Below are 25,065 nucleotides of genomic sequence, written 5' to 3'. Positions count from 1 at the left end.
CCTACTCGACTGGGTTATTGCCGTTAGCAACAATGGCTGGACGACTGATGAGCTTGGCCTTGAGTGGGTAAAGCACTTCTACCAACATACAGAGTCTCGTACAGTAGGAGCCTACTGACTACTTATCCTTGATGGCTATAGCAGCCACGCTACACCTGAGTTTGACCAGTTCTGCAAAGAGAACAAGATTATCATGCTCTGTATGCTACCACATACATCGCACCTGCTACAGCCACTCGATGTTGGCTGCTTCTCACCTCTCAAATGTACATACGGAAATCAGGTAGCTGAGCTTGCATGGCAAAGCATCTTCCATATCGACAAACAAGACTTCCTACAGATATACCTGGGTATTAGAGAGACAGTTATCTCAGAGCAGAATATACTGGCTGGCTTTCGGATAACAGAGCTAGTCCCAGCCTGTTCAGAATGCATCTTATCATCGTTAACAGTGGTCAGGATGCCATCTCCACCAGGGACAGTGGCCAACACTGAGGTCGTATGGACGGCAGAGACACCACATACTATTGCTCAGCTAGAGCAGCAGGCTCGACTTATCCAGGACCGCCTTCATCGGCCTTCTCAGAGTCCTACTACTCAGGCTATCTGCCAGCTTGTGAAAGGTTGTCAACTTGCAATGAATTCAGTAACGATCCTTGCAGAGGAGAATAGGAAGCTTCAATAGGCTAGTCAGCGCCAGCAGCGTAAGGAGCAGCAGCGCTGACAGTATATAGCCCGTGGAGGAGCTCTACAGGCAGATGAAGGTCAATTGCTTGCTATAGAGGCTGAAAGGATGCTCCAGCAGGTAGAGCAGGTGGGGCAGCCAAGTAGGCCTCGAGCACCACCAACCTGCAGCAAGTGCCACGAGCAAGGCCACAAGAGGACTCAGTGTACTACTAGATAGCACGCATCTAATAGATCAAATTTCGATATATTTTATTATGTGGTTGTGGAGCTATTGGCAGAAGATGCGTCGTGATTTTGGTGGGGCTGGCGGATGAGTGATCCTGGCGGATGAGTGATCGAACACGTTATCTTTCGGTATGACTAAGCGACCTTGAAAATTGGGAAAAGCGTCGACCAGAATATTTCAACTTGCCCCCTCACTTTACACTCCCAGAGTGAATCAACGCTCTAAGGATATTCTACTTCCAAGTCAATTACACATCAGTAGCCAATTGTTCAATATGTGCAAGCGAAGGGTATGAGTCACGTGACTGAGTCTCTCACCATCCTGCGAGTGGAGGTTCCAGGGAGCGACCATAGCCATCGCTTAATCCCGCACCGTGAACTTACAGATTGTGACTAATTACGGCCCTAGGGCACCTTTCCAACATAGTATCCCGCCCATAATCTCCAATCATGCAAGTGAGTGCTGGCATCGAAGACTTCTCAAATGCCTGAATCGTGTATTTCACTGCCGGTTGGTAACATCCAAAGTCCCTTGAACTTCAATCAGTTGTTGGCGTATCTAGCTCTACATTGTAATTGGTCAGTTGTCAACCATTGTGAAAGCACAGGCTCGAAGTCGGCGCAGTCACTGTCCGTGACTCCGTACTCTGCATTGTGCAACCGCTCTTACAATGAGGTATACTTGGGTATCTGCATATAACCGTCATCAGCTGTGGATCCCATGCCACAACCCTTATGAACACGCAACTTGATTCCAACTCAATCGATTTACGCAACCCCCCTGTGTCTCTCTGACTCTGGAAGATCGGCGGGATTGCTCATTTCCAATGGGCTCAGAAATTCCCACGAAGGACCTTCCAATCTATCTGCACCCTCGGTCCCATGGTGCCGGCCTTCTGGACCATCTTCGGTCAAAGATCGCGAAACCTACTCCATGTGTTGATTGCCAGGCCGTCGCTGTCAAACATTGTCCCGAAACCGAGGCTCGCTGTCCCCTCTGCCTCGTGAAGCGGGGTATCGAAGCCGTTCGTGAGGTACAGACAAACATAAAGGACCATGGCGGCATCCTTGCCTGCAAAGAGCGTGCTACAAAGACAGGCGGACGCGGGGCCGAGGTCATATTCTATCTGGGCGTCACAAAAAGATGGCATGTTACGAAGGCGCAATTGCTGAAGGATGTATTCTGAGTTGGCCGCGGACGGGTTGCATCATCGTGATGCAGAGTCGGAAGAAATGGGTCAAAAGGCGATACATTTTATGAAGACCGGAAAGAGACTCTTGCCGTTGTACCAGGATATGAGTTGTTGCCAGAAGATTCGGTTCAACTGAGCTACGACACTTCTACACGCAATGTCAAGTTGCCCGGAAGTCAACGGAAGTTACACTTAGGGAGAGGGCTACCGTCCTGGTCAATACCCAGGCTAATGATGAACTGATGTTGGCCATCTCTCGAAAACATAACCCACATAGAGATGCTGAACACCTTCGTGGCTCACATTCCAAGCGAAGCCCACCGCCTCCATACTATATAAAGGCGCCGTTAGCCTACAGGCCGGGCATGTGGGAAGTTGATGAGGAACGTCGTGCTGACACTTTGTTGCGCCGTCTCGAGGGAAGATGTTGAAAAACTGCAAGGACTTTGCAGGCCAGAAAAGTCCCATACATTCGAACCGATAAATCATTTGCCGCATAGAGGAAGGTCCCAAACGTCAAATATCGCTCTTGCAAAGGGCGATCCTGATGCAAAATGGTCGTTTCTAGACGTGGAATATATACCGTCAAATTACCTCTAGTGGTACTGTGACGCGGTGATTGAATTGCAATGCTTTCCCTCCCAAGAAGTGGTTCTGGTAAATAGCACTCGTGCAATGTATACCTGTCCGATCATGACGGGGTATATCGACAACTCTTCCATACACGTGATTCTCAAACATCCATGTCAAGTTCCATACTTTGCTGTGCATTATGCCTTCTTTGCTCCTCATAGCTCCAAACTGCTAATGGAACCATACGCCCCAGAACCCATGCCCCAGACACCGCCTTCAAGCCCTCATAGACTTTCTTCTCCGCCTTCATCTCTCGGACCTCTCCCTTCCAGTACGCTTCAGCTTCTCTCCAGCTCTTCTTGTAGCATGCAGTGTCAAGTTTCTCATACCCCGACGGAGAAGCCCACCTACCTTGGAGATATGATTCGGATGGCCTGTGATAGCGACGTCGTGATCGCTTGTGCGCCGCGTCAGTGTTCAACCGATGACGCAAAAGGCGAGGAGATGCGGATAGTACAGTGGACGCAGTCAGCATGGCAGCATTGCTAAACAGAAATGTCGCCTCAATGCTCTGCGGTTCTGGATATCCCGCAGGATTATGAGGAAAGAGGGACGGTTGAAAAACCAGCGAATCTGGGCAAACGTGCGCGAAGTCCGTGAAGCGAACCCTCTTCCCCATTCTCTTGACAGCCATGTCTTCTGAGATGATGAGCTGCGCGGAACCTTCTGAATCTATTTCCATTTCACTGGCAGCGAACTCGGGGTCCGCGTCATCATTGTCGCCGTCTTCAACATCCCTAAGATCATGTGGTCCAGCATCCAGCATGTCGAAATCATCCGAGTCAGAACCCGAACCGACGTCGACATCAGAATCCGGAAATGGACAGTCGTCTGCGTCGTCCTCGTCCTCAACGCCGTCCGCCTCTTGCCCAACGGAACCCCCGAAGCTACTGAGCATGCGCTTCACGATGTCGCCCACCTCCTCCTCACTCAACTCCTTGGTTGATCCCGGAACTTCGGCAAGGTCTTCTGCTTGCTGCTCCCATAGCCTCACCGCCTCGTCAAGAACTTCCCACCCTTCAGCCCGCTCTGGGCTAGCGGCCAGCTGCTCGAACTGCATGACTGCGTTGAGGGCGTCGATTTTCGCGTCACGCCACCGGCGCCGTAAGTCAAAGTGGGCCTTCCATTGTGGGTGATTGGGGTCGCGTCTCGTGTTACGAGGCCTTGATACGAAGATTCCTCCACGCGCTAGCAACTCCTCCTGGATGGCCTGGATGCGGGTAATGCTGGTTTGAAGAGTGCACTTGGGGCAGGATCGTTTCCCGAGTTGAGGCACCAGGGTCTCCGGGATGCGGTGAGCGCATGAGTCTATCATGAGTGCGGCTTGTTTGAATGTAATCCTTATAGGCTCCGTTTATGATGCTCTCTTTCCTCCACGAGGGTTGAAGTCGGCAAAGTCCACAGGATGAAGTCTCGCTATCCTCCGTCACACGGGTGAGAGTGTCGATCGCCGCATCCAAGACAAAGAACGGTCACTTGTATAGAGAAGTTCGTGATTGTGCAGCAGGCGGTAAGGTGAATTCGAGGAGCGTGTCAGTTGCGGATTGATCGATTGACGTCGCGGTTGGTGTGGCAATGGGTGTGGCTGAAGGTGGCTGGGGCGGTCGCGAAAGTGCAGCATCATGTACAATTTGCAGAACGGTGAAGGGAATTGGAATCACAAAAAGATCACTGACTTCCACCCATGTTAGTATGCGCGTTTGGCCACGTCGGCAGCCTTGTAGTTTACCATCTGATATCCAAAGGCCTAAAAGGGCAAGTCTGACATTTAATGTAATTTCGCGCTAAAATAGTGGCTCAGTTAAGGCGGTAACGGCTGCATATTCCGGCCGCTCCAGCGTTTGGTCTCCGGATCGATATCTCAGCGGAGGAACGGAGGAGTAGAGTCAGCCGCGTTAATACGGTGATCATTATGATAGAGTTTATACACAATGGTCGCAGGTAGCGCACCTGTCCCAAAAATTCCCATGCTAGCCAACGCCCGTAATGACCGCTCACTATGCCCATGTGAACGAAAAAGGAATGAAGCTAATTAGAACTCCAAGAAAAAAGCATGAGGGGTGCTGAACAAATGCTCACCAGATCCGTTACCTAGGTACGCCCTGCAATATATTCCCCAAGCGCCTAGCCGCCATGGCAAACCCCGTGATTCCGAGTCTCTGAAAGACTGGTACAGAAATCTGCAGCCTATAATATCAATCTCCTCGCATCCTTCTGGTGTGACTCGTTCGGACAGTAAGGGCACTTGAATCGAGACCCCTTGCTCAACTGCTCCAAGCTCTCCTTTGCAATAACGTGACCGCAAGGCATCATCATGGGCGGATTTTGGTCGGTGGATTGCTCTTTTGAGACGGGGCAAACGAAGATGGAATGATAATAGTATGATGGGGGCAGAGGAATCTCGACCTAGTAATAACATGTCAGTATAACCCGCGCACAAGGGTGGGGGGTTTGGAGATTGAACCATACCGGAAGCTCGTGCTGTGTTGTCCATTCGGTCTTTTTCCTTGCCATGATGCCTTGCACCTTGAGAAGGGTAGGGAGAGCGATAGCCCCTGCAGTTGCAGCAATGTAAAGAGGAGAATCGGCACTCAGACCTAGCCATGAGCAGTACTCCCGTGTAAAGGCAGCAGCGACTGCTTCCCAATGGGATTCGCTGAGAAGTTGGTGTCGATACGGGGATTCGCCAACGTTACTTGAGAAGGACATAGCACCCATGAGCATCTGTATCTGTCTTGCATACCTTGGCATGAATCTGCCAAATGCACTGCGTGCATAAGCCCAAGCACGGAGCGGGCCGTCCCCAGGAGTCCTCGAGGGCGCTTCCGAAATGCCAACCGTGTCGGACGACTCTTGTATGCACCCATTGAACAGTGCTATGAATCTCAGTTGACAAAGTTCAAACTCCAGGTTGCTTCCCCTTGCCTCGAGCTCGCTCCTATGATGTACAGCCCACTCGATAGCGGGGCGGATATCATGATGCTCCTTCAGTCGGGCCAGCACGGAATACATCGTTTCGAAATGGTCGCGGAGCTGCTGAGGAGAGAACTTATCCGTCCCTAAGCTATTTTCAGTCAAGCCCTCGTCATGCGGATCGGGAATCCCTGGTGTCGGCTCCGGGGCGGTGGGGTGCTTTGTGGCTTCAGCGACGAATTTGGAGGCGACGTCGAACTGTCCTTCCCGGAGAAGGTGCATGGCTATGGCACGATTTATGAGCGAGGGTTTGGAGGAAAGGGCGTCGTTCTCAGCCGTGGGGAGAGGCTTCTCTTTGAATTTCTGATAGTAATGCTAATAAGTGCGTTGAACAAAGTATACGGGGCGGAGAGGGCGCACCTTATCCAAAGCTTTGCTGTACCTCCCCAGCGTTTGGTAAATAGGCAACAAATCTTTCTTCGCGCCTTCCAATGTTTCCTTGAAGGGGCCGTTCAGTTGCGCCAGCGTAACAACCGCCGCCTGGGGATCTTGAGCTGGCACCCGTTGAGCAAAGCACATTCCCTCAAGGGAGATAGGGCGACTCTCACCTGCAGTGATTTTATCTCGTGCCGATGTGAGAAGGTCGATAGCCTTATCCACATCTTCGATCGCACGAGACAGGTTAGCCGTGCTCTCCAGGTGGTCCACCACCTCCTTAAGGTCGTCCATGGCGGGGAAGCGAAGGCGCCACTAGTGAAGGTGGAAGAGGGTGATAGAAATCAGGCTGCTTTCGCTCCACATATCCGACACTCTCGGCGAGACGTAAACAGCGTGTTTACTCTCATGAGCAATGAAAGACGCGGCGGCGGTGGGAGAGGTGTGATGGTTGAGGGGAAAGTTCCGAAACCTCCGCGGTTCTCCGACATAGATGACGTGGGGAAGCTTCCCTGCCAAGCCATTAGGGTAACCAACTACACCTTCACAGGGTCGCCAGCAAGGGATTGTTAACAACCAGACATGAATCCTCAACCGCCTTTGGACAACGCGCAACCACCTCATCCTTCCCGGTAGCGGGGCCGGAGCCTCTCCAAGAGGCCTGGGGTGTGATCATGAGGCCACAGTCAGGGCCTTGACAGGACGCCACTCGCACGGCTGCAAGGAACAAACCCGCCAACTATGTCTACCAACCTCCCGACCATCGCGTCCCGCCGGGGCGCTCCGGACATGGAGGTTCCGGGGAAATCGTCTCACTTACCTACGGCCTCATTCAACGTTGACGGAGCAGGTAGTAGCACGCCGATGAAGCACAGCATTCAGGCCAGGGCCTCCGCCGTTGAACCGTCTCAGGTCTCGCTGTCTGCCCCCACCGCGCCCACGCACCGGCGTTTCGTCCTCACTGATCATGTCGCCCTCCGCTTTCTCGAGGAAGACCCCTCCGTCACGGTCCTGGTTCGCCGCCAGAAACTCGAAGGCTACGAACTCTATTTCATCGAGCAGTGGGCTTGTTCTCGCACCCATCCTACTTTCGTCATTACCACATTCAGCGGCGATCCCAAGAGCGTTGCATGGGGAAGTATACTGAGCGTACCCGCGGATGAGACGGCATGGTCGCCCTACCTGAGAATATACGTGAAGGCAATGGAGCAATCTCATGCCAAACGGGCGGAGACCAGCCTTGGGACGGTCATGGTCACGAACATGGGCGCCTTTCCCTCTAGTCTAACTGCCATACCGGTTCCGGATGGCGACGCCAAGAAAAATAGGGAGCCCTTTTTTGTCAATGTCAACCTGAAGCGGTTGGGCTGTTCGGGCAGAATTGGGATCAAACTCGCGCCCCCGAACACGGCAACAATCGCCAAATTCCATCAACTTTATCGGACAAGTGACAAAATTCCTATCAATGGTGCCGTCATTGAGCTGGTCAGGATGTGTCAGCTTGCCCTGGTCCTCTTTACCAAGCTGGATCCCGCATATGCTGATGGCCTGCTTTGCGATCAGACTGAGAAGGCTGTTAGCGACTGGTGGGTAGAGTTCGGGGCGGAACATTACGCCGTGGAGCCGCATGATGGCATTCTTGGACCGACTACAGTCGCTGGCTTGCTCGGAATGCTCATGGGCGCGCGGAATCGACTTAGTGCTCAGAATGCGCCTATTGGAAAAGATGTGTTTGACATCGAGAGCACAAAGCGGGGTATCTCGCACTTCCAGAAATCACAACGCCTTCCACGAACTGGCCTACTTGATCGTCCGACTCTAGAGCGGCTCAGGCGGGTCACTGCAAAAGCCGCCAGCAAGGAGAGTTGGACCATGCCCAGAGCACTCAAATCCACCGTCGCAGAATTGGGGGGAAAGGGTGGTGAAATGGTCATGGGTATGGTGGGCGCTGGCGATAAGGCGGGCATTGCCGATGTCGAGACGGTGGATATCGAACGCTTCGCTGAACTTGTCCATGGCGACTCGGCGAAGTGGCTATGGCTGGGGAAAGCTAGAAAGACTGCCACGACCAATATGTTCAGTCGCCTTCCGGGCGAGGAGGCCTCATCCCCTGATGACCATGCCGCGAAAGCAAGGCTCTTGAAAAGAGAACCGACCCAGGAAGAAAGTAAACTGACCAAGCGTGACACCATCAACGAAGATGTCAGAAACCATCATGATATAGTTGGAGATGGGTTTGAGAGAGAAAAGGACATATATTCCAAACGGGCGGCTATCAAGAGAGCGACAGAAAAGATTGAATCCGGCACAGGGTTCCATCGCATCAAGGACGCCGTGGGACGGAAAAGCCATCAACATAAGACCTCCAAGGACGACGGCACCAATGGTCATGAAGCTCTACGACAGACCACCTCGGAGACTGGCAAGGCTGTTACGGACTTGGAATTGGTGCCACGAAGAACCGTTACTGCCGATCCTGCGCTCTCCAGGCTACTGGCAGAGACTGCCCAAAGCTCCGCTCAAGCGCTTGACAGCGATACCCCCAGAGTTGCTGCAGAGACGGAGACTTCCGGATCTGCCTCCGGACAACCAGCAGCTGAGGAGGAAGCAGCTCTCCTCTCCCGTGCTTCAACTGTTGAAGAATCTGTTGCCGGCAGTTTATATGGGGAGATGGAAGGCACCGAAAAACTTCCCTATGAGCCCGCAGAGTCGGCTCCAATCCCTCTCCGGCGAACCCAAAGCTCTGAGCCCATGACGAAACACAGGGCTACGCAGAGGGACAACAACTGGTATCCCCGGCACCTCTCGTTCAGCATCGCCGAAGAGAGCGTTCTCACCTGGGCGCCTCTTGTGCCCGCCTGGGATGACTCTCCAAAATCTATCGACGACGTCGCCGCCAAGCTGGCTACCCTACACTATCTCTCCACCCACACAAAACACCTCTACGAAGCTCTAACCGCCCTCTCTACCACAGACGCCGCATGGACGTCCGGCGCTCTGGAGACAGTCAAAGAGATCGATCTCCAAGCGACAGCCGACATCCAAGAGCTGGAGCAGATGTATCTTGCTCGCTTCGAGGAATACCAATCACTGCGCGACGAGGTGCGGGATATTATCTCGCAGGATCGTGTGCAATTGCACGATGCGGTGAGAGAATTGGAAACCTTGGGGGCAAAGCTGGACTATGAGATTCAAAATCTGAAAGGGAAAGTTGAGGATGTGGAGGATGCGGTGGCGGAGTTGGAGAGGCAGATTGAGAATGTTGAGCGGAGGGTGGATCAGCTGGAAGGGATGAAGGGGAAGGGGAGCGAGGGCGGAGGTGAGGGATGGGTCAAATGGGGGGTGAGGATGTTGACGGGGTTGGGAAGACCTGAAGAGGAATGAATCAGACGATGAGTAATTGAACAGCGATGGCGTTCGACTGGCCGAGCAAGGGCGGAAAAAGAGCTGAAAGCCTCGCACATGGTGTTGTACTGATAGACATGACCATGATACCAACGATTCCCCAGCAATATCACTACGAACAAGTCCTCGTTTTACATCCTCTTCTGGCCCCTCTCGAGCAACAACTGCATCCTTCTAATCCAAAAACCACTTCGGCACCTCGGGACCCCAGACCGCTAAACTCTCATCGCCCGCCGCTCCCCACCCTACGGGCGTATCCTCATTCACCAAATCCCCATCCGCATAATGCTCGACCATATTCCCGCTCGTGTCCCACCAATAGTCAAAGATCTGACTACCGAGGATATGCCTCCCGACGCCCCAAACGAGCTTATACCCTTTACTAGCCAGCCACTCGTGGCCGAGGATCTGGGAATCGAAGTCGTGCACCTCGAAGGAGCAGTGGTGCACGTGCGAGGTCGGGTTCGACGACATGAAGAAGGTGTGATGATCCGTGTACTCCTGGCCAATGTCGATGTGCAGGAAAACAGCGACGTCTTTCCTCTCGCCCTCGGGCGTGTCGACGTACAGGAAATCGGTAGGGGCGAAGTTGAAGGTGCGCGTGTACCATTCGAGCTGGGTCGGGAAGTCGGTCACGCAGAGACCGTAGTGGCCCAGCTTGTGCACTGCGGCGGGACCGGGCTTGAAGCGCTGGAAACGCGCGATACGGGGCTTGTGCGTTTCGTAGTTTGTTGCCAGGATTTCCGGGAGGGGGCCGCCTGGTGCGGGTGTCTGGCCGAAGAGTAGGTTGATGGGGAAGCCTTGCGGGTCTGTGAGAGTGACCATGTGCCCGCCTCCTGGGGCGTCGACGAGTTCCTCTATGGGCCCTGCGGTAGGGAGGCGAGCGGCTTTTTCGAGCTCAGCGTAGCTCTCGACCTCGAAGGTGCCGCCGAGGAATTTCTTCTCGCCCTGCTGGGCGTAGTAGACGTATTGATCGCGGCCATAGCCCTTGAACCATCTCTGCGTTTCCGTCTTTTTCGCGACGCTCATGCCAAAGTCACGCAGGAAGGTGGTGATCTCTTGCAGGTCTGGGTGTTGGTAGCGCATGTGGGCGATCCGCCGAAGCTTGATTTGGGCGTTGGTGTCGATGTTGTTGTCCTTTTGCCATTGTCGGAGCGGCTTGCGGATTGCTGGTATGGCCTCTTCTTGTGGGAGCGATGTTCCCCGGTTGGGCGACGTCTCACGCGAGGGGTTCTATGCATACATGATCCAAGTCAATGACTGGAGTCGCGTACAGGATGAAGTAGACCGGCCATAGGCTTCCGCTGAGTGTTCTTTAGGGGGGCGTTTACCTGGGCTGTGACGTTTTCCTTCAACTCGTTTAATGCCATGCTTGAAGTCTGGAACGTGGTTAGAGCAGAAATGTCTGTATGAGAAAAGCTTGTAAGGTTCCATTTCGTAGATCGACGGTTACACAGTGCATGTTAACATGGATGCCAGGGCAGAATGTGGGGAACCATGAGATGCCGATGTGGGGTCCCGCGGGGAGCTCCCGCAGCGCATCAAGAACAGAGTTATGTCACCTTTGTTCTCGAAACTGCTCGATGATTGACCATGATTTGTTGATCTCGATTGTGTGTTATCACTCTTCATCTTCGGCATCATCGTTCAGCAGCACCACCTGCTGGCCTGGACGATACCATTTCGACTCCTCGACCAACTTGTTCAACCACGTCCCTAACCTCAGCGCAGCCTTGCTAATCTGAAGTTCGACAATGGGAATAGCGCCTGCAGCGTAGCCATTGGTTGCAAGGTCGGTCGAATTGTCAAAGTGCTTATAGACGTAGTCGCAGTTCCAGGCATTGGTCTCCTCCGCCCAACGCGTGGCGCACGTGACGGGTGTATTGGGATTGCTGCAAGAAAGCCACATGTAAGGAGCTTCGAAGAACTGGTCTTGTCGGATGCGGGTAAGGAGGTTTTGGAAGAAGGGGTCGATGGACTCGTTGGAGAACCCTGTCACCTTAGCATCCGCATAAGGGATGAACTTGTCCCATGCCTGTGCTATTTATTAGCTAAGAAGCTCTAGCAAGATGACTTGTCTGGTGTGACTAACAGCATGCAAATTCGCACGTTCTCCATCAAAGATCACAGGGATCAGGTTCCCGCCAACGGCGCGTCCCGAGGCGTGCAGAGGCTGTGTAATATCTCCAATGTAGTGAGTGACCCATTTCAAGGCGTAGGAACAGGTCAAGTTGCTCCCTCCGCTCAGACTCCCAGCCTTGACGTCTTGGATGCAAGCTTTGAGTATCTCTGTCTGATTTGCAATGGCCGAGACGACGCAGCCACCAGGAGAGCAATCATCAGTGTAGTTTAGGTTGCAGGTTTTGGGGGCCGAGTCGTGAGTGGTGATCCAATGCCATTGATACGAGAATCGGCCTTCATCGGTGTGGGCATAGGCGTCGGCCCAGGCGGCAGCTCTACCTATGGAACCATTATACTGGGGTTCGAGGATCTCCTCTACAACAGCAATGGTTTCTGCATGGAGGAACTGCTCGGCCATGAAGCCGATCTGGTTGTGCACTACAGCAGGTTAGCGGTTGTGAGAATGCATAGCTAATACTAGTCACCGTCAGTGTTCCAGGCAGCGGTTGATGCGAGTAGTACGCTTCCAAGCGCGATTTTGAAGCCCATCTTTAGGAGCTAGGTTGAGAGATGGGACAAACAACTCCAACGAAACCATGTACAGCACGCTCGAAATCAAATTAGTCATGAGCAAGACAAGGACCAACGAGTAGCAGTCCGTCCTAACAGCTTATGCGTGGGTCTTTGCTGTGTTTAGGGAGCCATAACAATGATGAATTGAGGGCGGTTGAGGTTGTGAACTGTGAAGTGCTACAACAGCACAAGGAGGCTAACCGGATCTGGAATAACGTGTTTTATCAGCCCGTGCACGACCTCGCGTAATGCACGTGCACATGTTTCCATCCCAACTTTTAACACTACGTAATTCTACGAATATGGGCGATATTGAGGCTGCACTTGAATTTTTAAAGAGCTTAGGACCAGGCGAATCTTTTAGTTATATGCAAGTTGCGAAAAAATTTGGTGTTGAGTGCTCAACGTTGTCGCGGAGGCACCGAGGGGTGTGCACGACGTGTGTCGAGAAGAATCTTAACCAATGCAATCTCCACACCATACAAGAGAATGAGCTTGTACGCTATATCGATGGCCCTTGCAAGCGAGGGCTACCACCTACGAGAGAGATGATACGAAATTTCATATCTGAGATTGCCCAAAAACCTATCGGAAAGTGCTGAGTTGATCGCTTCATCAAACATCGCCACATCGATCTCATGTCCCGATGGACCTCCAGCATCAACAGCAATCGCCATAAAGCTGATTCTGCTTTTAAGTACACCTTGTACTTTGAACTTTTACGCTCAAAAATTGAGCAATATGATGTGGATCCTTGCCATATTTACAATATAGATGAGAAGGGCTTCCTCATCGGTGTACTCTCTAAGATGAAGAAGGTGTTCAGCAGGCAGAGATATGAGCATGGAGAGGCCAAAACAGCACTCCAGGATGGTAATCGTGAGTGGATTACGTTGCTGGCTTGTATATGTGCTGATGGGAATGCTTTCACGCCATCTCTCATATATCAAGCTGCCTCAAATAACATATAAGATACATGGTTACAGGATTTCGACCCAGCCATTCATCGTACTTTTTTCACCTCATCTCCGTCAGAGTGAACAAGTAATGAAATTGGCCATGCATGGCTCAAGCAAGTCTTCGATCGTGAGACAAGGGCAAAGGTGTGACGCTTCTATTGATTACTCATTGTTGATGGCCATGGATCTCATGTTACGATGGAGTTTATCAACTATTGCGATGAAAATAAGATCCTCCTTATAGTGTTTCTACCCCATTCGACCCATACTTTGCAGCCACTGGATGTTGTTATGTTCAAGCCTCTGTCAACAAACTACACCAAAGAGCTCACCGAGTTTATGGATAAGTGTCAAGGGCTATCATCTATCACCAAGTGTGACTTCTTTAAGCTCTTCTTTAATGCCTGGAACATCTCCTTCAAGGCAGAAACAATAGTCAAAGCCTTCAAAGCCACCGGTATTGTACCTCTCGATCCAAATATCATACTGCAACGATTCAACACCAAGCAGCTCTCTCGACCCTCTACCAGTGACAGCTCAACCTCCGTGCTTAGTGCTTCAGATTGGCAAAAGGTTGAGTGGTTGCTGAGGCAGGTAGTGAGTGATATATATGACAATCAAGCTAAGAAGCTCAGCCAAATGATCCACACCATCTCAGTGCAAAAATCACTACTTCAACATGAAAATAAGCGGCTCAAAGAAGCTCTCATCAATGAGAAGAAGCGACAGCAGCGTAGTAAGCCCTTGCTGCTTCAAACTCCCGATAAGTATCACGGTGGCATCATGTTTTGGTCTCCATCTAAAATTCAAGACACCCACCTTCGTCAACACCAGAAAGAACTCGAGGAGATGGAGATACAACAACAAAAAAATGAAGCAATCAAGCTCCGTGATGAGCAGAAGAAGAATAAAGCTGCCTTGCTTGAAGAGAGGTGTCATATGAGGAATGCAGCAAAGGAGATGAAGGATCGGGAAAAGGCCATAAAGGCCGCTGCACACGAGGAGGAAAAGCTCGCTTGCCAGGCCAAGAAACAACTCCAAAATGACATAAAGTTATCACAAAAAGGTAATCGTCAAAGGCTCGAGCCTCAGTCAGCAGCTGCTCCCGCCGGTGTTGCTGTAGATGAGGTAGTTGCCACAGGTGCTGCCATCCCATGTCCTCAACCTCAGTCCCGCCGCGAGCGCAACATCAATCTGCCGAAACGATTCCAATAGCGCAAAATAATGGATGTACTATATAGACTACTCTTCCAAAAAGTTGTACAATAATAGCTCTTGTATAAGGCTTAATACCCTCGAGTTTGTAGAGGATAGATAGTGCCAAGCGTGCATTACACGAGGTCGTGCACGGGCTGATAAAACACGTTACCTTGGCAAAGAAACAATCCAGCTACACCTCATATTGAACATCCAACCAGTCTGGCGTATCTCGTTAATACAATCAACAATCGACCTTCTGCCAGTAGCGCCTCATCAATGCAATATGGAATGGGACATGATTGTCATGGTGAATCTCGACACTCGAGCGGTGGATCGTTTGTACGCGCATGGGGGGCTGCGACGCCGAAGACAAAACGAGATGCCAGTAGAGGCTCCTTCCATCACCAGTCTCACGCAGGAAAGGCGCGCAGGGCGGTAGCAATGGCCTTGCCATGTCCTCAACTGCCCTTCCTCTCTGTGGTTTTATGTGGAACGACATCCACGACGACTGCGACTTTAGCAGGGGGACAACAGCAGCACACCCGCCATTGAGACACGTAGTGCACACGTCACAAACTGTTGAGTCTGCTACTATTCTTCTTTTAGTCTTTTTCGAGAGCAACCCCCCTCTAGAGGTCCAGTCTCCCACCAAGGATCGCAAACTGCACTTATTATGGTGTACCAAGCGTCTCTCCGCCATGTACTTTCTCGCTCCTCGTCCTCGATCATCGCAACCACGGTTCAACGCCCATTGAGGGACCTCCCGACGGTCAATAGTAAAGGAAGTATCAAGGAGAGCTATGACGGTGCGAAATCGTCCAAATCCGTGTCCACTGAGCAGACAACTCGGAGAGGTGTCAGCGACATCATTCCGAAAACCGGCGACGCCGATCAGAAGACGGGCGCCTCTGTCAAGAACCCCATCACCTTGAAGCACATCATGTCGCTGGAGCCCCTGAAGAACCTGGCTGGGAGAGATCCTCCGTGTCCAGACTCGAAAGATTGTGGGAAAGTCCACGGTGGAAGAAGCATCACGGCCGCCCTCTTGGAGAAGCCTCCGTCGCTTGCGAGTGTGTGGCCGCATCTGTGGTATCAGTGTCCCCCTGTTTGGCCAGGAGCTAGATGTTTAACATGGATTGGCAGGTAAATGGATGGCCTACTTCATTCGGATCTTCATGTGCGGCCGGAGGACGAGGTTCCTGAGCCGCTCGCCGGGTCCTTCCAGGTTAGGTGGCCGTGGTGCGGATCAGTGGACAGACCACGCTTTGCTCACTACACAGTCCATGATCCATAGACAGCATCTTGAACAATCACCCGTCGAGTCCAAAGACAACTCCAGAAGCTAAGGTACTGGGAGGTTAGCTACCCGTTGTCTCCTCAAAGAAATACTTCCTAAACCCTGTTGTCGTGTCGAACAGTGCGGTATCTGCGCAACATCGGAGTTCCGACCATGCGGGGCCGTTGTACCTAGACTAATGATAAATACTCCGTAGATATAGTTAGTCTACTACTAGCACTCTAGTGCTATATGAAGACTACCTGTCGTTTCACCTTCTGCACGAAAATTCCCCACTCCATAATGCCAAGCCCTGCGCCACTTTCACCAGCCCCACCCTGCGACCAATCAGCATTCGTTCTTTCCGCGTAACCCTGCCGCCTACGCAATCTCACCTTTCCCACCCCCTGTCACAGCTGGTTTGCAGATATTCACATCATCATGTCTCTCACTTACGCGTCTCCAGCGTTGGCCATGTTCTCTCGCTTTTGTGCTTTGCGGCCTCTTGACCTTCCTATCTCTGTGGAAAGTTCGATCCTACCGGCATTCCTTCGACCTCCTCATCTATGACGAACGAGCAAAAGCGGCCTGGGGTTCTGGGAAACCATCAATCCCCACCACCACCAACTGCAGACTCGCTCAACTCTCAGGCTTCCATCAGCCCATTCGCAAGTCAGCATGTTGCCGAACTCCCGGGCGACCTGCCCGAGACCTCATCCAGACATCAAGCAGGCCACCCTTCCCGCGAGGGCTCCCGAGACAGCGAGTGGCAGAAGCCCGAGGGATCCGCCTACGCAAGCTCCTACCGGGTCATGGACATGCCAGAGACCCGAGCAACTAGGTATGGATCCTGCTGGCTCTACTGTGGCCTTCCTCCACTTCCGACTGGATGCATGTCATAATCAGAATCTACTACCCAGTTGGAGTACCCTTGGATGGGTAATCTAGCCTGGAGTGGAGGTACAGGAGTCATCAAGTTGGACGTGGAAAAAGGCAGTGTGTTTGTATCCAGCTAATCGTGCGAGCAGCGACTCGTTGACCCAATATTATGCCTACAACACGGCCGAAACCGTTCCTTCTGACGACGACCTGCCACCGCCTGAATATACCGAGTTTCCCGGCCAGCTCGCCGACGACAACAGCGATCTAGGGGCAAATGCGGTAGTAACAAATGATGGCCGTGTCAACATCCGAATAAACCAAAAGACGTCGCGATTGTCCCAGGCCCTTCTTCCTCAGATCCAACGACAGCTCGCATCGGCGGCGCACGAAGCTGCTGCACCACCGCCTCCCTACCTCCCAGAGATACTCACCGGGGCACCGGACCAAAAACCTCCTCCGCCTTTGAACGTTGTTATACAGGTGGTCGGTTCAAGAGGCGATGTGCAGCCCTTCATTGCCTTGGGTAAGTTATTGAAGGAGACGTACAAGCACCGGGTACGGCTCGCGACGCATCCAGTATTTAAGGACTTTGTCACAGAGAATGGGCTAGAGTTCTTCAGTATCGGGGGCGATCCCGCGCAGCTCATGGCCTTTATGGTCAAGAATCCTGGACTTATGCCTGGCTTCGAGGCCTTACGGAGTGGTGACGTTGGCAAGAGGAGAAAAGAAATCGCCGAGATCTTGCGCGGGACATGGAGGTCCTGCATCGAGCCGGGAGACGGTATGGGGCGCGATCCCCTGAAGTCGACAATCGAAGAGTGGATGGCAGGTGAAGAAGGCGCTCCCTCTGCTCGAAACACGCCTTTCATCGCCGATGCTATCATTGCAAACCCGCCGAGCTTCGGACATGTCCATTGTGCAGAGAAATTGGGCATTCCGCTTCATATGATGTTTACGTGGGTCTTCGGTATAGAAAGGTCTCATCACGCCCCGGCTAATCAGATGATAGTATGCCGTGGTCCCCAACGCAGCAGTTCCCTCATCCTCTGGCAAACATAATATCTACCAATGCCGATCCCAAGCTGACAAATTACATGTCGTATACTCTGGTCAATCTGCTCACGTGGCAAGGGCTAGGTGATCTGATCAATAGATTCCGGAAAACGAGCCTTGGATTAGACCCAGTGAGCGCGCTCTGGGGTCCCAATATGCTTGCTAGGATGAAAATCCCTTTTACCTACTGCTGGTATTATCTCCAACATCAATTCTGCATGGCAAATCTAACAGCGTCTCAGGTCACCCGCCTTGATTCCGAAACCACAGGACTGGGATCGGCATATATCCATCGCCGGATTCTACTTCCTTGATCTAGCCTCCAATTACACGCCGGAGCCTGATCTCGCTGCATTCTTGGCAGCAGGTGAACCTCCCGTCTACATAGGGTTTGGATCGATTGTTGTAGATGATCCGGATTCTATGACCCGTCTCATTTTCGAAGCTGTAAGAAAAACAGGACGCCGTGCTCTGGTATCCAAAGGATGGGGCGGCCTGGGAGCCGATCTACTGGGAATCCCTGATGGAGTCTTCATGCTGGGCAATGTTCCTCACGACTGGCTCTTCAAGCATGTCTCTGCTGTCGTACATCATGGAGGTGCTGGCACCACCGCTGCAGGTATACGCGCTGGCCGACCTACCGTCATCGTTCCCTTTTTTGGTGACCAACCGTTCTGGGGATCAATGACAGCCAAGGCCGGAGCCGGCCCTCCTTCTATTCCCTTCAAAGATTTGACTGCTGAGAAGTTGGCCGACGCTATTGAAATAGCTCTCAAACCGGAGTCTCTTCAACAAGCTCAACACCTTGCGAACATCATCGCCCAAGAACAAGGCTCCCAAAACGGGGCGCAGTCATTCCATCAAATGTTGAAGTACGACGATTTCCGGTGCATGATTGATCCACATCGCCCAGCTGTTTGGAGAGTGAGACGGACCAAAGTTCGTCTTAGTGCCAAGGCTGCAGCCGTCCTGGTTGAAGATGGACAGCTAACCTACGATGATCTCAGATTGTAAGCATCTTTCCAACATCAATATCGACGCATACTTACCAAACCAGGTTTCGACCCCGAGAGTATGAGCCGGATGAAGGCCCGTGGGATCCGATATCCGGTGGTGCAACTGCAATAATGGGGACAGCGACGCAGATGATGATGGGAATGGCGGACCTTCCAATGGAAACGCTCAAGCTCCTGAATATCCACCCCGACAGCAAGAAGTGGAAAGGGAAAGGCCGGCTGTATGATCGTCCCGAATCCTCCACTGATGGCGCTCCTTCATCTGGATCGCGAAACTCGAGCAACGTCCATGTTGTAGAGGCAGAATCTGAACTATCTGACAATGTCAGCAAGAACGATGTCTCTGCAAACAGCAACAATTCCCAGATGTCCTCCAGCATTCTTATACCTCGAAAGGCTCTTCCTTCGCAGTCTGTCCTGCCTGACACTCCTTCGCGCCAGGGGCGCTTTTTGTCCGACGCCTCCCATACCCCGGCGGAGAGGTCCCGGTCCGTATCGAAAGAGCGCCGTCCACAGGCCGCTTCGACGGCTCATACAGCGTCACCAAGCGACGAACGCTTAGATTCAGGGCCCTCCTTCACCGATAAGCTCCGCAATATGAATTCCGAAACAGCAATCGACACTGGCAAGGGGTTTGGCAAGATCTTAGGCGCAGCTTTCAAGTCGCCTATGGACTTCTCGCTCAATGTTGCCAGAGGGTTTCACAATGTGCCTAAGCTTTATGGAGAGGATGTACGGCCGGTCGATAAGGTGACAGGCCTACACAGCGGTTTGAAGACCGCAACGAAAGCATGTAACCTTTTTTTAGGCGGCGTCCGTCACATTGAGACTAACTATATGTCAGGAACTCGGCCTCGGACTTTATGAGGGCATAGGTGGGTTAGTAGTCGACCCCTACAAAGGCGCTAAGAAAGAAGGTGGGGTGGGCTTCATCAAAGGCATGGGTCGCGGCATTGCAGGCGTGTATCTGCGCGTTATGGGTGGTGTTTTTGCTTTCACTGGCTACGCTATGAAAGGATTGTACCAGGAAGCGGTGAAGAGTAAGGGCGCAAAAGTGAAGGACTATATCATCGCCGCAAGGATATCGCAAGGACATGAAGAGGCACGGGGCTTGAGCAGGCAGGAAAGAGCGGACATTCTCAGGGAGTGGAGCAGTCTGAAGGCGCGTGCTAACAAAACGAAGAATATTCATAAAGAACGCTTGGAAGCGTTGCAGGCCTTACTCAAGCAGAAGCCAGGGCGTGAGAGCAAAGAGTCGAGCAGGGAAAGGGGAGAGCTGGGATCGACGAACTATCCGCCTGGGACGACACCTATGTACCCTCCGGCCTTGCATGAGGGTAGTTATGTGGAGCTGCCAACTGCGAGAGATTCTTTTTCAGCTGGGTCGACAACCCAGGGCACAACGGAGAGAGTTGCGAACCCGGCAGTGACACGACGCGCGATTGGAGAGGCCACGACCCCCACGTCCTTCTCTGACAGCTTGCTCAGCGACACCCAGGAAGACGAAATGATTGCTCAAGCTATCCGCGCGAGTATTGCTGAGCTGGAGCGCCCAGTGTCCAGTGCGGACGATGAGGATGCAATGTTGCAAAGGGCGCTTAGAGCCAGTGTTGAGGAGGCAGGCAGATGTGGGGCCACTTTGGAAGAGCAGAGAGCGTTGGAGGAGGCTTTAAGGAGGAGTTTGATACCTGGACCGGAATCGAAGGGGGAGGAGGAAGGGGATGGAAGGGACTGGTGGGATGAGGAGATGTCAGACGAGGATCAAGCCATGGATGGGAGAAACGAGGGAGAGTATCAGCGATTCATCGATATGTATACTCGGCAATATCGGGAATCTATACTCGGAGAAGCAGCAGCCGCACAAGGAAGCAACGCTGGGGAGGGAGAGGAGCTTGAGAGAGCACTCCGGGAGAGCAAAGAGACGGAAGATGGCCGACTCGAGGCGCTGCTGAGGCAGCAGACCGAGGAAGAGATTGTGATGGAGTATGTTAAGAAGCAGAGTTTATTGGAGGAGGAGCATCGACGGAGGATGTTAGCCGAGCAGGGGACGGGAGAAGGTGGTAATGTTGGTGAGGAGAGGCGAGAGGGAGGCGACCCGAGGGGAAGTTGAAGTGGGGTTGGCGGAGGTTGGCGCCTAGGGTTTTGGTGGACGATCGTCAGTATCGGGTATAGGTGGAAATCGTGGGCATTGAGCATCGCCGCTCTGGCGGCATAGGGCAGGGTTGGTCTTGTGGTACGTACGGGGAAGATACCCTTTCTACTTTAGCAGATCTTCAAAGATCATATTGGTGTGTATGGATGGTCACGTCTCCTCAGTGATCTTATCAATCTTTATCACGGCCAAATATGTGTCTGGTTAGTCGCAGCCATGTCTACGATTTGACTCGAGTTGCAGTGTCCGTTACTCAAAGAAGCATTTTTGGTTTCCTGCCAAAGAGCCTTTCGCTGCATTTCCGCATCGTCTCCTTCTCCTGATTTCCTTGAAGAACACAATCAATAGCGAACTTGATCACCGGCCCCGTACTCATTTCAACCGCACATCATCCGACATTATACCAAACTAGCAGATCTGGCCCTCGGGACAACAGCTCGTCCCACTCCTCGAGCACCCATTACAGCAGAACTGGCAGTTTAGCCCCGGGAACGTGCTCGGATCGACGCTGCGGATGCACTCGCGGCCGTTGACGACGGCGACCTGGCGCACCATGAAGGAGCCGGCGCGGTCGTTCCAGCCGATGCTGCGGAGGTCGTCCTGGGAGGGAGTGGGGTCAGAGAAGAGAAAGGATTGAGAGATGCGGAGGGGGCGGACTAAGGAAGAGGAAGGGGCTACGAACATTTCCGGGGTTCAGGATTGTGACGCGGTTTGCGGTTCCGCAGTTGTAGTCTTCGGAGAGGACGACGGCGTTGCCTGAGTCTGGGCCTATGGAGGAGATGGACTTGTACCTAGACGTTCCGAGGTCAATTGTTGTGTTCCACAACTCATGTCACATGTCCACGAGGGAACTCTTTTGGAGAGAGGGATGGGGAGGTTTCGGGGGCGACTTGACTTACCATGGGGCATCAAGTTGGATGCATATGTCCCAGGGTTGTTTCGCATAGCCGGGTAGGCCGCCCCATTTGATGTCTGTTGTGATGAAGACCTGGAGGATTCAGATTAGCGCAATGCTGTTGAAACGGGGTGGGTAGGAGAATGTAAAGCTTACACCACCAGGTTGTCGGCGCTCGAGACTTCGCGCCTCAATGGGTGAGAGGGTTGTGAAGTTGGCCGGAGCCACGTCCGTGGGGAGTGCAAGTGCACCGCCGGCAAGGGCCAGGGAGAGGAGGGTCGTAAGGTACACCATGTTCATTGAAAATCTTCGAAGATTTTTGTCGTGAGACAAATCCCAGCTCGCACTCCAGGGGCTCTGATTTATAGAATTCCATTACTGGAGTACGGTAATGTCAGTTCTTTGAGCCTAGGCGCACCCGCCTCGTCAGCCGCGTGTTAGTTGAGCGAGGGAGAAAATATTCAATAGACCCTTTCCTGGGGTTTGCATGAGCAAACAGGTACTTTCAGCTTAGAAATCCCAATTCTATGCAGGGACTGAAAATAACCTTGAAAGCGGTGAGCCCGTACACCACCCACCCGGCGAGGCCGAATTATCTGCATGATCATTCTATTCGGACTACTCCGTACACCCTACTCAATCCCAATACGAAGTGTCAAAACGAGGCTGACATCGACGAGAAAGGCGGCCAGGGGTTCCCAAGGGTTGGGAATTCATGTGGGCGTTCATCGGCTGACACAGGAGATGATCCTTATTCAATAAACATAAGAAAGCTTAATCCAATCTGTACCAGTGTAGATGCAGGGTGCGGACGTTGAAAGGGCCCGTAGAGTGTATGGACATGCGCCTTACCGAAACGGGGCACTGATAATATCCCTGTCCGGTAGGATGTAGACTAAGATCGTTTAAGCGAAATTGTTGTACGGGCCAAGGCTGGGTTAATTTATTCAAATGCTCGTTACGGACTCTAGGTTAAATAGGGGTCTTCGGCTCCGGTATACTAGCGGAGACTGGGCATACCTGCATTAGTATTATGGATTCGAGTTAGAAATGTCTATGTCCATAGGTACCCTACCTTCCGCACGCGAGGCGAAATCCGCTCCCCATGTGGACTATACGCTCTGCGATCTACTTCAATTTTTCGTATGAAGAATTAGCAGACTTGAAGCTGCAGGGGGACATTGTACTTCGCCACACCCAACATCTCTCATTCGGAGAGTCAGTATTGCGAGAGACCAGTTCAAACAGACTTTACACATGAACAATGCCACGACAACAGATTTCATTGCAACCAGCAACTAAATGTACATGCGACTCGAGCTCTCAGTGCTCACTCGTCCATTGTAAGATTTCTCACCAGATTAAATCCGTGCTCAATTACCATCTCACGTTTTCCATGGTCAGGAGAACTGGTTGGTGTCGGAGCCGCAAACTCATGAATCTCAGAAACCTCAATCTCCTCGATCAGCTCTATATGCACGCCGGATCTTGCCAGGGGTGTGGGGAGAGCGTGGGAAAATGTTTCTACAGCCGCCACACCACGCTTGGTAACGGTGATAGTTTGTCCTGGCAAACGGATTGTGGCGGCGTTTGGTGAGATGCCTGGGGCCACACTCGTTGTCCGGAATTCGAACTGCATAATTTGACCTGGAAGGTTTCGTCTCGCGTACCCTGACAGATGGGAGTGAGATGTTGCCTGCCAGTCCTGTTCGCTTCGTGCACTGGGGTATTCCGTCCCTGGCACTCCATTGTACAGGCTCTTCACTATTTTCCACTCCTTGCTACTACAGCTTATGCCATGTGGGGCGCAGATAGTTGTCGCGCTGTTCCCGTTCAGGTCGCTTCCGCCTTCAATCCAGCTACATCCGTCAGTGCTACGTTCGACGTCCCAATCTCATCCGCGATACGTACGAAGCTGGAGGAAACTCGTCGCACGTGTATGCTAGACCAGCGGAGTCAACTAGGTTGGCAGCGGCTATTTCGTACTTGAACCCAGCACCGGGTACCCCAGAACCGGAGCCAGAGTTCGCCGGACGGGGGAGGAGTTGAGTGCTTGGGAAGGCCCAGGTATCCTTTAGAAGCCTTGGCGTCCTAACCCACGCCCTAATGGGGTCCTGCAAGATTTCAGGACAGTCATGGTTGTCGCTCCAATCGCTCGGACACGAGTTTGCCCTTCGACGATCGAGCCTCTGCGAGTTGGGGTCCACGTGAAAAGTCCGGGGAAGAGCACGGTTTACGGGATCTTGGTTGATCCAGTTTTGAACATTTTGGCATATTGAGGGCAAGAGGGCGCAGTTGTACGTGAGCGTTGGCCTGGGATTGGGAATTCCCACCTGCGTGCCGTAATAGAGGCCGTTGGAAACGGTCTGGCTCCACTGCGCGGCGCCTGGGAGGGCCCGAGTAAGAAATGCGACAACGAAAAGGAGAAGTGGAAAGGCCATCATGGCTACGCAAAGGTCGAATGGTGCAGTATGTCATATCGAGGGTCTTGAAGCCTTTTAGATGTAAAACGCCCTTTACCCATGAAGACTTGCTAGGCAAACCTTACACTGTCCCTTTTTTCCGCGGTCTAGAACGCCTTACTGGTTACCAGTATCCTTCCTCGTACCGTCAGCCGGCATGGGCTGACCAAGGGTCACCCGTTGCCGTGACGCTGCGGAAGGCCCTTGCAGATTTGCTGGGATGCATGGGCTCAGGGGTGGATATCGCAGTGAAGTGACGGCGTCAACACTTCTGGAGACAGCTTGATGACTGAGCATCAATCATCAATGCCGCTCCTATCTCGTTATCTTAAAGAGTCTGGTGTCATGTATTAACCCCTGTCGATTCTGTCTACAATTACACCCTGGCCATCCGGCGTGCATGTCCGGGACCCCACGAGGCACCCCCTAACGGTGCCCAATGCACCGCATAATCGTTCCCGCGCTTTCCTAGCTTCCTTAATTGTATACACAACCCCGGGAGGCGAAAGTCACACTTCCAGTGGTTGGTGCTGACTGATCAATGAATATTGACATAATCATTTCCGGTTCCAGCTACATGGTACTACCGCCTCACGCACACATACCCTATGCAGGGCCCATGTAAAATATGAATATCCACGTGCTGGGAAAACCATCAGCATGGACGCCAGAAGCCTCAGGTCCGCCTCGTATAATCCTTGTCTGCAAGGGTAGTTACACTTGCTATCAAACCGTAGGCAACGCGTGTCTGTATGCTGGCGTAAGGGATGTATCCATATTTGACTATGGCTAGACGAAAGATCGCCTAGAACTAGTGGATTTTTATCCCTACCTCCTTTTCGAGAACAATAGAAGTTGACAGTGGCTTGGAGGCACTTGGCTATTTGTTCCTTCAAGTGCACAATGTGTGATTCAGGGGTTTCCACGCAGTTCAACGTGCTTCCGGACCGTGTGCAAGCGCCTTATGTGCTACACTGCGGTTTCA

At 52.4% G+C, this 25,065-nt stretch overlaps 9 protein-coding genes across 9 annotated transcripts; 3 read left to right on the top strand and 6 right to left on the bottom strand.

Moving 5' to 3' along the window:
• Window positions 1–2,675: 2,675 nt before the first annotated feature.
• Window positions 2,676–4,183, bottom strand: EI97DRAFT_235669 (uncharacterized protein). Its single transcript, XM_033793994.1, has one exon. It carries the CDS (start codon window positions 4,051–4,053, stop codon window positions 2,839–2,841), a length of 1,215 nt encoding a protein of 404 aa, XP_033649610.1. The 5' UTR covers window positions 4,054–4,183; the 3' UTR covers window positions 2,676–2,838.
• Window positions 4,184–4,499: 316 nt separating this feature from the next.
• On the bottom strand, window positions 4,500–6,543 carry EI97DRAFT_504497 (uncharacterized protein). Its single transcript, XM_033802832.1, has 4 exons — window positions 6,260–6,543; window positions 6,072–6,205; window positions 5,208–6,014; window positions 4,500–5,144 (listed from the first exon to the last, which is right to left on the bottom strand). Exons 1-4 carry the CDS (start codon window positions 6,378–6,380, stop codon window positions 4,926–4,928), a joined length of 1,281 nt encoding a protein of 426 aa, XP_033649609.1. The 5' UTR covers window positions 6,381–6,543; the 3' UTR covers window positions 4,500–4,925.
• A 407-nt stretch (window positions 6,544–6,950) lies between these two features.
• On the top strand, window positions 6,951–9,470 carry EI97DRAFT_386544 (uncharacterized protein; the record flags this gene model as incomplete). Its single annotated transcript, XM_033796075.1, has 1 exon — window positions 6,951–9,470. One exon carries the CDS (start codon window positions 6,951–6,953, stop codon window positions 9,468–9,470), a length of 2,520 nt encoding a protein of 839 aa, XP_033649608.1.
• A 92-nt stretch (window positions 9,471–9,562) lies between these two features.
• EI97DRAFT_235672 (uncharacterized protein) lies at window positions 9,563–11,195 on the bottom strand. The gene is made up of 2 exons (XM_033793995.1): window positions 10,823–11,195; window positions 9,563–10,724 (listed from the first exon to the last, which is right to left on the bottom strand). The coding sequence occupies exons 1-2, from the start codon at window positions 10,859–10,861 to the stop codon at window positions 9,666–9,668; spliced, it is 1,098 nt and encodes a 365-aa protein (XP_033649607.1). The 5' UTR covers window positions 10,862–11,195; the 3' UTR covers window positions 9,563–9,665.
• Window positions 10,766–12,320, bottom strand: EI97DRAFT_470689 (nuclease PA3). Its single transcript, XM_033801786.1, has 3 exons — window positions 12,098–12,320; window positions 11,584–12,050; window positions 10,766–11,526 (listed from the first exon to the last, which is right to left on the bottom strand). Exons 1-3 carry the CDS (start codon window positions 12,159–12,161, stop codon window positions 11,113–11,115), a joined length of 945 nt encoding a protein of 314 aa, XP_033649606.1. The 5' UTR covers window positions 12,162–12,320; the 3' UTR covers window positions 10,766–11,112.
• Window positions 12,321–13,396: 1,076 nt separating this feature from the next.
• On the top strand, window positions 13,397–14,507 carry EI97DRAFT_235650 (uncharacterized protein). Its single transcript, XM_033793993.1, has one exon. It carries the CDS (start codon window positions 13,436–13,438, stop codon window positions 14,357–14,359), a length of 924 nt encoding a protein of 307 aa, XP_033649605.1. The 5' UTR covers window positions 13,397–13,435; the 3' UTR covers window positions 14,360–14,507.
• Window positions 14,508–16,049: 1,542 nt separating this feature from the next.
• EI97DRAFT_437246 (UDP-Glycosyltransferase/glycogen phosphorylase) lies at window positions 16,050–21,057 on the top strand. The gene is made up of 6 exons (XM_033799301.1): window positions 16,050–16,461; window positions 16,649–17,458; window positions 17,512–17,748; window positions 17,798–18,565; window positions 18,613–19,360; window positions 19,416–21,057. Exons 1-6 carry the CDS (start codon window positions 16,187–16,189, stop codon window positions 20,679–20,681), a joined length of 4,104 nt encoding a protein of 1,367 aa, XP_033649604.1. The 5' UTR covers window positions 16,050–16,186; the 3' UTR covers window positions 20,682–21,057.
• Window positions 21,014–21,936, bottom strand: EI97DRAFT_437245 (uncharacterized protein). Its single transcript, XM_033799300.1, has 4 exons — window positions 21,775–21,936; window positions 21,623–21,711; window positions 21,406–21,514; window positions 21,014–21,323 (listed from the first exon to the last, which is right to left on the bottom strand). Exons 1-4 carry the CDS (start codon window positions 21,910–21,912, stop codon window positions 21,132–21,134), a joined length of 528 nt encoding a protein of 175 aa, XP_033649603.1. The 5' UTR covers window positions 21,913–21,936; the 3' UTR covers window positions 21,014–21,131.
• Window positions 21,937–22,590: 654 nt separating this feature from the next.
• On the bottom strand, window positions 22,591–24,069 carry EI97DRAFT_504490 (uncharacterized protein; the record flags this gene model as incomplete). The annotated part of the gene is made up of 3 exons (XM_033802831.1): window positions 23,530–24,069; window positions 22,976–23,477; window positions 22,591–22,638 (listed from the first exon to the last, which is right to left on the bottom strand). The coding sequence occupies exons 1-3, from the start codon at window positions 24,060–24,062 to the stop codon at window positions 22,591–22,593; spliced, it is 1,083 nt and encodes a 360-aa protein (XP_033649602.1). The 5' UTR covers window positions 24,063–24,069.
• Window positions 24,070–25,065: the final 996 nt, after the last annotated feature.

Source organism: Westerdykella ornata, assembly GCF_010094085.1.
Source record: "Westerdykella ornata strain CBS 379.55 unplaced genomic scaffold EI97scaffold_44, whole genome shotgun sequence".
NCBI lineage: Eukaryota > Fungi > Ascomycota > Dothideomycetes > Pleosporales > Sporormiaceae > Westerdykella > Westerdykella ornata.
Note: the sequence above shows the minus strand (reverse complement) of the source record. Positions and strands in the feature narration are given on the sequence as shown.

What these genes read in the sequence shown, in the direction of transcription:
- EI97DRAFT_235669 (XM_033793994.1), bottom strand. Translation starts at nt 4,053, where the DNA reads ATGATAGACTCATGCGCTCACCGCATCCCGGAGACCCTGGTGCCTCAA.
- EI97DRAFT_504497 (XM_033802832.1), bottom strand. Translation starts at nt 6,380, where the DNA reads ATGGACGACCTTAAGGAGGTGGTGGACCACCTGGAGAGCACGGCTAAC. An exon ending in ACAGCAAAGCTTTGGATAAG is followed by an intron (nt 6,015 to 6,071) that starts GTGCGCCCTCTC and finishes CATTACTATCAG; the next exon opens with AAATTCAAAGAGAAGCCTCT. An exon ending in CAACACAGCACGAGCTTCCG is followed by an intron (nt 5,145 to 5,207) that starts GTATGGTTCAAT and finishes TGTTATTACTAG; the next exon opens with GTCGAGATTCCTCTGCCCCC.
- EI97DRAFT_235672 (XM_033793995.1), bottom strand. Translation starts at nt 10,861, where the DNA reads ATGGCATTAAACGAGTTGAAGGAAAACGTCACAGCCCAG. An exon ending in AGGAAAACGTCACAGCCCAG is followed by an intron (nt 10,725 to 10,822) that starts GTAAACGCCCCC and finishes ATGTATGCATAG; the next exon opens with AACCCCTCGCGTGAGACGTC.
- EI97DRAFT_470689 (XM_033801786.1), bottom strand. Translation starts at nt 12,161, where the DNA reads ATGGGCTTCAAAATCGCGCTTGGAAGCGTACTACTCGCATCAACCGCT. An exon ending in CGCTGCCTGGAACACTGACG is followed by an intron (nt 12,051 to 12,097) that starts GTGACTAGTATT and finishes AACCTGCTGTAG; the next exon opens with TGCACAACCAGATCGGCTTC. An exon ending in AACGTGCGAATTTGCATGCT is followed by an intron (nt 11,527 to 11,583) that starts GTTAGTCACACC and finishes TAAATAGCACAG; the next exon opens with GCATGGGACAAGTTCATCCC.
- EI97DRAFT_235650 (XM_033793993.1), top strand. Translation starts at nt 13,436, where the DNA reads ATGTTCAAGCCTCTGTCAACAAACTACACCAAAGAGCTCACCGAGTTT.
- EI97DRAFT_437246 (XM_033799301.1), top strand. Translation starts at nt 16,187, where the DNA reads ATGACGAACGAGCAAAAGCGGCCTGGGGTTCTGGGAAACCATCAATCC. An exon ending in ATCCCTTTTACCTACTGCTG is followed by an intron (nt 17,749 to 17,797) that starts GTATTATCTCCA and finishes ACAGCGTCTCAG; the next exon opens with GTCACCCGCCTTGATTCCGA. An exon ending in GTTTGAAGACCGCAACGAAA is followed by an intron (nt 19,361 to 19,415) that starts GCATGTAACCTT and finishes ACTATATGTCAG; the next exon opens with GAACTCGGCCTCGGACTTTA.
- EI97DRAFT_437245 (XM_033799300.1), bottom strand. Translation starts at nt 21,912, where the DNA reads ATGGTGTACCTTACGACCCTCCTCTCCCTGGCCCTTGCCGGCGGTGCA. An exon ending in AGCGCCGACAACCTGGTGGT is followed by an intron (nt 21,712 to 21,774) that starts GTAAGCTTTACA and finishes TGAATCCTCCAG; the next exon opens with GTCTTCATCACAACAGACAT. An exon ending in ATCCAACTTGATGCCCCATG is followed by an intron (nt 21,515 to 21,622) that starts GTAAGTCAAGTC and finishes CGGAACGTCTAG; the next exon opens with GTACAAGTCCATCTCCTCCA.